Below are 10,041 nucleotides of genomic sequence, written 5' to 3' on the forward strand. Positions count from 1 at the left end.
AGCCAGCAGGAACGGATGTCTCAGCGCTTGCTGTGGTTTCCAGGCTCAAAACCAGCACCAGTCCCCCTGTGTGAGGCAGGCACTGACCACAGCCCGAGCCAGAGCCAGCCTCAGAGGTTCTGCAGGCAGCTCATGGAGCACAAGGACAGCTCATCCTGAGCAGGGAACAATTTTGAATCCATTCCCTTCGTGCAGAAGGGAGTGTCTAGAGCTGGTTTCATTCCTAGCAATAGACACTGCTCATGAAACAACTCTTCTCTCTTAACAGAGACGCTGGGTTTGGTTCCCTTGAATCCCTTACACCGAATTCTAAGGGAAGGATCCCACTCTCCACTTCAATACAACACCCCCAAACTCGGGAGGAACCACACAGCGCTGAGGAGTGCAATTATCCAATCCACTCAATATTTAGACAATGAAATTTCTGTTGTCACTGCCTCAGGAACAAGTCCCTGGGTAACAGGAATAGCCTTGCAGCAAGCAGGAGGCTCCCAGGGGAGCCCTCATGCATCACAAACATCCAACCAAACCTTCAACTCACCCTTTCCCCCTCTGCAGGAAGCCGAGAGGATTTCCCAAGTCACATGGTAAATCAGGGCATTTTCATTCCAAAAAAGGAATCACATTCTTCTCCCCCTGGGAAATCTCTGCAGTTTTGCAGCTCACTGTTATTTCGGGGAGAAAATAACTTTTGCTGCCAGCTTTCCCTCCCATCTCCCCCTGCCAGGAATCTTTGTGATGTTTGGGACAGGCTTCCAATTAATTTAAATGACTATTAAAAGGCTGCTGCTGCACTGCACAGTCACAGTGTGTGAGTTTTGTCTGGAAGCAGAAAACACGAGCGGGACGTGGGATCTCAAATTATTCTCAGAGGCAAGCGTGAATAATGACAGAACAGAATCCATGCAGGAAAATTTGTATAGAAAAACCATCATCCAGACCCCAGGTATTTCTTTTTAACACAAAAGTTGAAAAAAAAAAAAATCCCACATCACTCTTGTGCTATCTCGGGCAGCCCATGTTCTCTTAATATCTTCATTTGTCAGAGTAGTACTTAAAATTGTCATTTTTGGAGTTGCTTTGCCAGGCAGAAAACTCATTCTCATTTAAGTCCAAACATCTAAGAAAAATGACGAGGCTAAATGATGAGGATGTATTTTTAAAGAATGGTTGAAGTGGAATGAATAACTATTTCCTCTTACAACAATCTGTCAGAACTAATTTCCTTCCTACTCTGATTCCATCTCACAGTCTGCACCCTGGCCAGCAAACATCCTTTTGCTGCTCCTTCTGCAGGTTTCAGCTGCAAACCCAAAAGAGCTCAGCACCACCAGGAGTCAGTCTGGGCAGAAGAAAAAAGGGTTTGAGACAAGACTGACAATCACCCAGAGCTGGTTCTTATGGTGGCTGCTCCCTTGTAGATCCTCCACAAGTTACAAATCTGAGTGCAACTGGAGTTTTAATTATTCCAACAGGGAGTGTCAGAGATTGAGAGTTTCCACATTGCATGGCAGTCCTTTCCTCCTGGGGAAGCCAACAAAAGCAAATTGCTGAAATGAGCTCTGCATTTCCTAATTCCTTAAGAGCTGCCAAGAATGCAGAGAAAGAGAGTGGACATGCTCTGTGTTTTACATGAGGCAAAAGCCATACCCCACAGGCTCGTCCTGCTGGAAACTAATTCCACAGCACACTCAAGTGCAGCATATTTTCATCTTCATTAAGATGACATCTCATTTTGATGACCAATTGAGACCTTAATAACAGGGAGAAAACCCTCTGCAGAATCTTCAACAGCAGAAGCACAGGTCATTTCATTTTCAGCATTAAATACTCAAGGACAAAATAGCCCTTAAAGCCTGATTGCTGTAGTTTGCACTGGGAGAGTGAAAATGTGATGAAATCCCCACCAGCAATAGCACAGGTGGTCTCAAGAGCACTTCAGAAATAAGAAGTATGCCCCCATGGTGAGCACAGGGAACACAGCTTCATCTAGTTTCAACAAATTTCACATTTTTTAGTACAGTTCCTCATGCTACCAGAAGCCACAGAAGTAGAAAGCAGCAGTTGGGATTTTAGGAAGAGTGGCTGACCACCAACTGACACTGCAATAAATGAATAATTACTTGTTAAAAAAACAACAAGCCACCCAAATCTAAAACAATCTCTACCATTTCCACAGACCTCCAATCAGGAGAATAATTTAAATTGCATATTTGAGTCATCTCAATGCTATTTTGTAGAATGGCAAACTGGTGACTCATAGCACAAATCAGAAATTAAGTCATAAAAGTTATGTTGCACCCTCCAGACTGGGTGGAGCCTTACCTCACAGAAAGTTTCCTCTTTCAGATGAGTCTTAAAGCAGCTTTAGAGAAAGATCAACTTTTTTTTCCTTATCTTTCTAAGACCTGGCTCTGATCAGGAGAGCTGTACCCCTCCTGTCCGAGCACAGCTGAGAAACACTCCCCTTGTGGAAACAGAACTGCCTTGAAATTTTTATATTAGTGACAGCATCAACTTGATCATGACTGTGACTTCCTTCCCCTAAATTCAAAGTCTTTATTATTCTCATGTTATAAATAAAACATAAAAAAATGGTAATATCACCAAACAACTGTCAAAAAACCCCAAACCAATACTTAGTCCTCATATTGTGCTCCTCTTTCACACAGAGAGAGCCCTGAAAGTGTGTTCTCTGATTTTAGCCACTTTCATACATCCAAAAATATTTGCTGGTCATCCCCTTTAGCACAGATTTTTAATCATTCCTTGGAAAATCACAATCAGCAGTATGCCAGGTCAGGAAAACAGCAGTACAGTTAATTAAGCAAGGCTGCCAGCTTCCATCCTCAGCAAAAACAAACCCAAGAGTCTTCCAAGTGCCACCGTCCCTGCAGCCACCCACTGCCACTGCCTGAGCTTCACCTGGCAGCAGTGGGACAATAAACGGCAGCTTTGGTGACAGGGAGGTGCTGGAACCCTGGATGCTGAGAATTTTAAACTTTCTGTGCTGACAGGCACTGAGCCCCAAGAGAACACTCATTCTCCACTGAGGCTGTGGAGAAAACTTCCAAAACTGAATAATAGAATTCAGTTCTATCTAAATGAGTGGTAGAATTCAAATCTTGCCATAATCTGGGATTGTGGGTGTGGAGTTTGAATAGAAGTGTGTGATATCACAGGGTGGAAAACTTAGAGTTTAATGTTTTAGAATACAGTAATATATATAAACAAGATGGAGGTTTTAGGGCAGAGGCCAGTCCATCTTCCTCACCTTCCTCTCCATGGGTTTGGGTGGTTTTGTGTAATTGGATAAAAAAGTCCACGTTGTGGGCCATGGGTGATTGGTTATTGGGTTAAAAGTAAAAATAATTTAGGTTTCATTTCCTAATTGGACAGTTTATCCTTAAAAAGCCTTGTAGAGAGAGAGAGATAGGGCTCCATTTTGGTTTGTTAGAGGGAAGTGCTGTAGAACTCATGGTTCGTGAGACTGTAACATAGATAAGAACTAACAAACATCTGAGTCCCAGCAAGAAATACCATCTCACACATTTAATCCTGACCCTGGCAAAAAAGAAACAAAAATTCCTTGTATCTTGCCCTCGGGGCTTGAGGTGGGCCCACAGGAAATTATGACCACACTATTGAGCTACAGCTTTTCTGGAAGTCAGTGCTGCAGAGGGAAAAAACTCACTAAGTACACATTGTATCTATGGTGAATAAAGGACAGCTGCAGCAGGATGTCCCCTGCATCCTCCTCTTGAGGCTTTATCCCTTCTCTCCTTGGCACAGAGCAAGGTCTCTGCAGGATACAGTCTCCACTACATCCTCAAACCTGGGCCACCAAAAATCCTACCTGGCTTGGAGGATGGATCAGCACAACCTCAGGAGCAGAAAGACAAACCTGCAGGTTGTCCAATACCTACTCAAAATCTGGCTGCAGCTCAGATGGGTTCAGTTTTCCCTTCTTAGGTTTAGAAGAAGGCACTAGGAGTCAATATTCCTGATCTGCCCAGAGCTGCTAGAATGAACCACCACAGGAATGCCACACACAGCCAAGCCCTTGATTTTCTGTAGGTATTTGTGCACCAGCTGATTACATTCCAACCCAGCATAACCCAACCCCTGGCTACAGGCACCAGGAAATGCAGGAACAGGAGCCTCTAATCTCTGCAGGAAGAAAGCCATGAGGATTAGGTGTTCAACACACAGAAGCAGAGTGTTTCATTTAAGGATTTTGTCCACCTCCAACATCACTGCAAACCATCTATAGCTTGCTTCCTTGTGAGGCTTTTCCACGCCTGCTTCCCAGCCCTTGGGAAGCTGACCCTCAACTTCCACAGCACCTGGGGCAAGCAGGAGACAAGAAAGGCCTTTCCTTGTTCCATTGGGAAGCTTCCTTTGAGGAAAAGCCCCACTTTAATTCTCTCTCCAAGCTGTGCTACAGGACATGTGGCCTCCCACACATTACACCCCCAGCACCTTCTCCACTGCAAACACATTTGGGAACTCTGCTTCCTCCACCCTCACGTGTGTGCAGCCAAACAGAGAGACTGGAAAGAGATGCAGCCTCTGACATTTCTGCTCCAAGTTCATTTATTCAGCTGTGTCACACCCTTCCAAAGCTGTGGATCCCAAGCCCCACCTGCTCCATGGTCAGGCCTCCTCACCCTGCAATGCACACCACCACCACACTCACAGGGGAAATCTACAAATATCAATAAAAACTTCCTTCTTCTTGCTTATCCCTACTCCAAGATCAATGAACAAACTTCTCATTCAAGTTTCTTGCATGTCCCTCCCCAGATCTCTCACCCCTTGTGATCCTGTTCAGGACAGACTCATGGTCCTCTCCCTACGGGATTGTTCCTGTGGGAATGTCTCCATGCTGAGCCCACTGAGCTTTCCCAGCTCCCCCAAGTTCCAGAACTCTCCAGCAGGCTGTGAATGCTTCAGCCCTGTGTCCCCCAGTATTGGTGGAATCCCAACTGTTCCCTCATAATCCAAGGATTTGTTCACCTCCTTGCCCTCTCTCCCATTTGGTGGCATCAAAACCTCCTCCTCTATACTTCACCCATCTGGAGGAGTTTTTTTCGTTTATTTTACAGCTCTGTCCTCTCACAGTAACCTGGTCTGCTGGTGCAGTTTCTTCCAGCATTATTTATATTGCTTTTGAAAGAACTCATCCATAAGACCATTTAGCATTTCCACCCTGTCTCAAAGAAAACCCATTTAATTTATCACCCCTGTGAGAAACCAGCCATCCTGAGAAGTGCCCAAGTAGAATTGATGGTACTAAAAACAACACTGCACAGAAACACCTGATGTAACCACTCTATTAATTACACCCATATTATACAAACTCTTCCTACATCTTTCCTAATTTAATCTGTGGTGTCAGGAAGCTTGTACATCCCAGCCTCATGACAGAGAGGGATCAATTCCTCATCAGCCATAACTGATTGATGTGAGTCTGACCAGTCCTAACCACCTCTGATAACAAAGACTGAACAGCCATCCCAGGAAATAATTCAGCATTCCACTGCTCTTACTGTCAGGAAAGTCTGCCAGCCCCTAACCAAGCCCCTCTGCTCACACTGTGAGCCCATTCCTTCCCCCACCTGATGAGATTTGTCTGGTTTTCTGCTTCTCCTTTGCAGCAACACTTCCTTTCAATTTCCTCTTTATTATGAAAGCTCCAGTTCCTTTAATTTCTCCTCACAGATCACTTATTCCAGGATTCAGCTGCTCTCTCCCAGTGCTCTGCAGAGTTTCTCAAGTGCAGTGTGAGGGAAAGCAGAACTCATCTCTGCTGTGAGGGGACAAACAGGCCCATCACAGATGCTGCCAGAGGGAACTGCCAGGATCCTGGATCCCCATCTCTTGGGTCTCAGGGATCCAGCCCAACTGACCTGCTGAAAAAAACCCAAAAACCAATGACTGCAACACCACAGCCAGGCTGCCAAAAACCAAACAGCACAGCCCAACTAAACCAGGAGGGCTTTCTAATCATCAGTCCCCAGGACAGGAGCAAAATCCTCCTCCTCCTTCCCCAAGCTCCTGCAGGAGACAGCTCTGACAGTGGGATTTTAACATGCCCACACCTCAGTCACGTCCACTCGGTATCCTGGGCAAACACAGGAGATTCACAGCTTTTTAATGGTTTTTTATAATTTTCTCACACATTTACTGCTCCACTTAGCCCAAGGAGTGAAACCAAGCCCGAATCCAAGTCTCCGTTAAATCAATCGCAAAGGTCAATTTAAATTTAGACAAACACAAATTATTTGCCAGGTCCACACCGCTGAAGGAGACGGCTCAAATATTAATTAGGGGCGCTGGAAAGGCCATTCCACACCTCAGCAGGTGCCGGGATGATCCCACAAGTCGCACCTCACACGTGGGAGGGAGCGGGACCGCCGGGATGGAGACATCCGATCCGGACGGAACCTCCGGCATCCCCTGATGCCAGAACGCTCCGGCAGGGGCGGGGGAACGAGCGGCACCGCGGGGGTACCCGGCACAAAGAACTCTTCCAAGAGCACCCCAGGGAGCACAGCCACGGATCCGCTGCTCCAGAGCCCGCTCCGCCACCCGATTAATCCACGATTTTGGTGCCTCCCCGGAGTTCCGGGATTACTTGTTAGGAGCACAACAAGGGAGCGACAGGTGCACACCTCCGACAGAAGCTCCTTTAGAGGCAGCACTAAAACACGTTGTGGCAAAAGCCGGAAGGATAACCCACGGTTACACACCGTTCCCTTAGTTTAAAAAGAAAAAAAGAGGAGGAAAAGCCCTCCCGGTATTTTTAGCAAATCTTTCGAGCTCCAAGACGCAACCTGCTGCCTTCACAGTTTTTTTCCGCCCTGAGACACACAGCAAAGCCGTGCGCTGCCAGTCCCTCTTTTCCTGGCACAGCCCCCGAGGAGAAGGGAGCGCACAGAGCCCGGCTGGCTTTGCCCCCGTCCCTCCCCAGCCGCCGCACCGGGGAGCCGCATTCGGGGAGCCCCCCGAGCGCCTCTGCCTTGGCTGACCTTGAGGGGGGCGGGCAGAGAAGGAGGCGAGGCAGAGCCCGGGGCAGAGGCGCTGCGCTGCCCGTTCCGCTCGGTGCCGGTGCCGCCGCTCCCGCTCCCGGCGGGGGCTCCGCGCCCCCTCCCCGCCCGGCGGCCCCCAGCGCCACCTGGCGGCCGCGCCCCGCGACCCCCGCCCCGGGAGCGCGGCCCCGGAGCGCCGGGCAGCGCCGGCAGCACCGCCCGCTCCCGGAGCGGCGCGGCGCCGGCGGGCCAGGAGCTGCCGCTGCCGGAGCGACACCGGCCGAGCTCCGCTGCCGCCGCCCGCCGCCGCGCTCAAGTTTCACACGGTGACGGTGCTAAGAATAAACGCGCAGCTGGCGGAGCCAGGAAGCGCCGCGAAACCGCCGTGGAGCAGCCGCGGAGCCGGGGCCCCCGCGCCGCCCGCCGGCAGCGCGCCCGCCTTCTGAAGGGCACACGGCTGCCGCCTCACTCACCGTCCGGTGTCGCTGCTGCTGCTGCTGCTGGCGGCGCCGGCCCAGCGCCGGGAAGCGGCCGGCGGCGGCGGTGAGCGCGGCGGGGCGGCGGCCGCAGAGGAGGAGCGGCAGCGCTCTGCCCGCCGTGGCCGCCATCGCGCCGCTAGAGCCGCCCCACGCTGCGGCGGCGGCGGCGGCGGCGGCGGTGCTGCTGCCGCCCGGGCGGGGCGGGGAGCGCCGGGGCGGGGCCAGCCGGCGCCGCCGGCCAATCGCTGCGCCCCTCCGGCCGGCCCCGGGGCCCGTGCAGCCAATCGGCGCCGAGCGGGTGGGCGGCCCGGAGAGGTGATTGGACGGTGGGCGGGGCTGCGCGCGGGCCTGAGGGCAGGGAAACTCCTCGACGGGGGTGCCTCGGGGGGCGGAGCCTGTGATGGGCGTGGTCGATGGGGGCGGAGCCAATGGTGGGCAGGGCGGGGAGTGGAAAGAGGGGGCGCGGGGGGAGCCCTAAGGGGGAACAGCCAGGGACGGGATACGGGAACGTGGGGAGCACCGGGAAAGGGAGATCACCAGGGAGAGGCTGCAGGAAGATGGGGTACAGCAAAGATACCACAACGGACGTAGTGTAGGGGTGGCATAGGGATTTGGGGCGCTGGCTCAGACTGGCACCCCAGCCAACATCAGTTTCAGTGAAGGGTAAGAAAAGTATGTGATAAAAAATATCTGGATAGATATATATATGTGTGTGTGTGTATATGTATGTACATACATGTGTGTGCACATATATACATACATATTTATTTATATATGTGTATATGTATGTGCACATATATACATATATATATATATATATACATATATACATATATATATAAAAATATGTATTGCAGACATGGTGGGCTGGGCTGCCAGCACAGACCTTGCAGCACCTGGGCTAAATAAGCAATCTGTGCTCAGCTTTCTCTTGGAAGGTGATGTACCTGGATTACTTTACTTAGAAAAGACTTTTCCTCTGGCCTTCGGACTTACTACAGCACCGATGGCAGTTCCTTCTGAATTCCTGTTATTTATCCCTCTGCATTTCTAAAAATACGGAGAGGAGCACGACCAAGTCATGGGATGACACAGATGTGCTTCAGTATCACCCACACCATCACAACACTCCTTTTTCCATCCCCACCTCCCTCCAGTGCTGCCTGATGGGTTGTTCTAAGCTTTCCTCCAAGCAATGTCATTTTGGAGTTTGTCCCTGAGAAATGCTCCACCTCAATCCTCATTTCTGGCTGGATTTTTCCTGCAGGCATGAGCTTTCCCTTCTTTCTCTTTGTTGGCTGGGAAAAGAGGTGGAAGCCTCGACTGTGTCCTTCTGGAAGGATTTACCCACTGTCTTTCCAACTTCCCACATTTAGCATTTCAATGATTATTTGCATTTTCTTGGAAAACCAAGGAGAAAAATTGCAGCAGCAGCTCATTGTTCAGACCTGACAGAGTCTTTTCTTGATCCCTGTTTGCTGTGTTTCCCTCTCCGGGCATGTTGAAAACCGATGGCAAAAGGAAAAATGCTCCAGAACAAGGATTTTGAGTAGCAAAGCCCTCAGTGATGACTCCACAGTGGAAGATGTTCCCACACACATCTCAGCGAGTCACCTCATGGACCACAGCCAGGGTTTCCTTCTCTGTAACATCCCAGCCTCTCCCTGGGATAGCTCCCAGCATCCCAGTGGGATTCAAATCCTAAAAATGGCCAAACTGTGCTCAATGCAGCCTGGATGAGCTGGAAAAGAAAGATTAGAAAGGCAGGAAAGGGGCAGGAAGGAAGGGCCAGGATGGGGAAGGTCCCTTGGGGGCAGAGCCACCTCTTCTCCCCATGAATTACCCACCCCAAATCTTCTTTTTGCCTGGGGGAGCACAGACACGTTTGGGATGAGCCTGTGCTATCCTCTTTGTGGGGTTTCCTGCAGGGATCAGTGCCAGCAGCTCTGAGGGGGGACAGGGATGGGCACAGCAAGCACACCCTGCCCCAGCTCTCTCCTATCCCCTACTCCTCCAGCCATTCACACTCTGTATTTCGATATTTATTTATCATCAAAGAGGAGCTGGGAATGACCGAAAGTAAAAATTTTTGGCAGAGTTTACAAATAGAATGTTTGACAGAGGTGAGGGAAGATGGGCTTTGAGCAAAGGCTGAGGGCAGCAGAAAAGCCAAAACTTCATTAGCAAACCCGTGCTGAGTGTGTGGGCACTCATTACGAAGCACAAAAATGGGAATTAAATGTGAGCCCTGAGATCAATACCCCAGGCACTTAAGTGAGCCAGCAGGGAATGGCTCCCCAAGGCTCAGGGAGAGAGAGGGGTGAGGATTCTGGCACCAAAATGAAAACCTGTCATTTCATGTCAAATAGCTCCTGCTAGAAGCATCTTCCACTCTTGGAAAACCTAAATAAACTAATGTATTTAACAAGGCTTTCTCCTGGTGCTCATAATTACACCTGGCTGAATATTGGAAAGCTGCTCCTGAGAAGAATGGCTGGAGAAAAGCACACCAGAGTTTGCAGTTAATA

The 10,041-nt window shown here is 49.9% G+C and overlaps 1 protein-coding gene across 1 annotated transcript in view; it reads right to left on the reverse strand.

The window, feature by feature from the left end:
• The window catches only part of MCU (mitochondrial calcium uniporter), an 88,543-nt gene extending 80,901 nt beyond the window's left edge, over positions 1-7,642 (reverse strand). Inside the window, exon 1 of the mRNA XM_066554315.1 lies at positions 7,508-7,642. Coding sequence (XP_066410412.1) covers positions 7,508-7,642 — 135 coding nt within the window. The remainder of the gene's footprint in view (positions 1-7,507) is intronic.
• Between the last annotated feature and the right edge of the window lie 2,399 nt (positions 7,643-10,041).

Source organism: Molothrus aeneus, chromosome 8 (genome assembly GCF_037042795.1).
Source record: "Molothrus aeneus isolate 106 chromosome 8, BPBGC_Maene_1.0, whole genome shotgun sequence".
NCBI lineage: Eukaryota > Metazoa > Chordata > Aves > Passeriformes > Icteridae > Molothrus > Molothrus aeneus.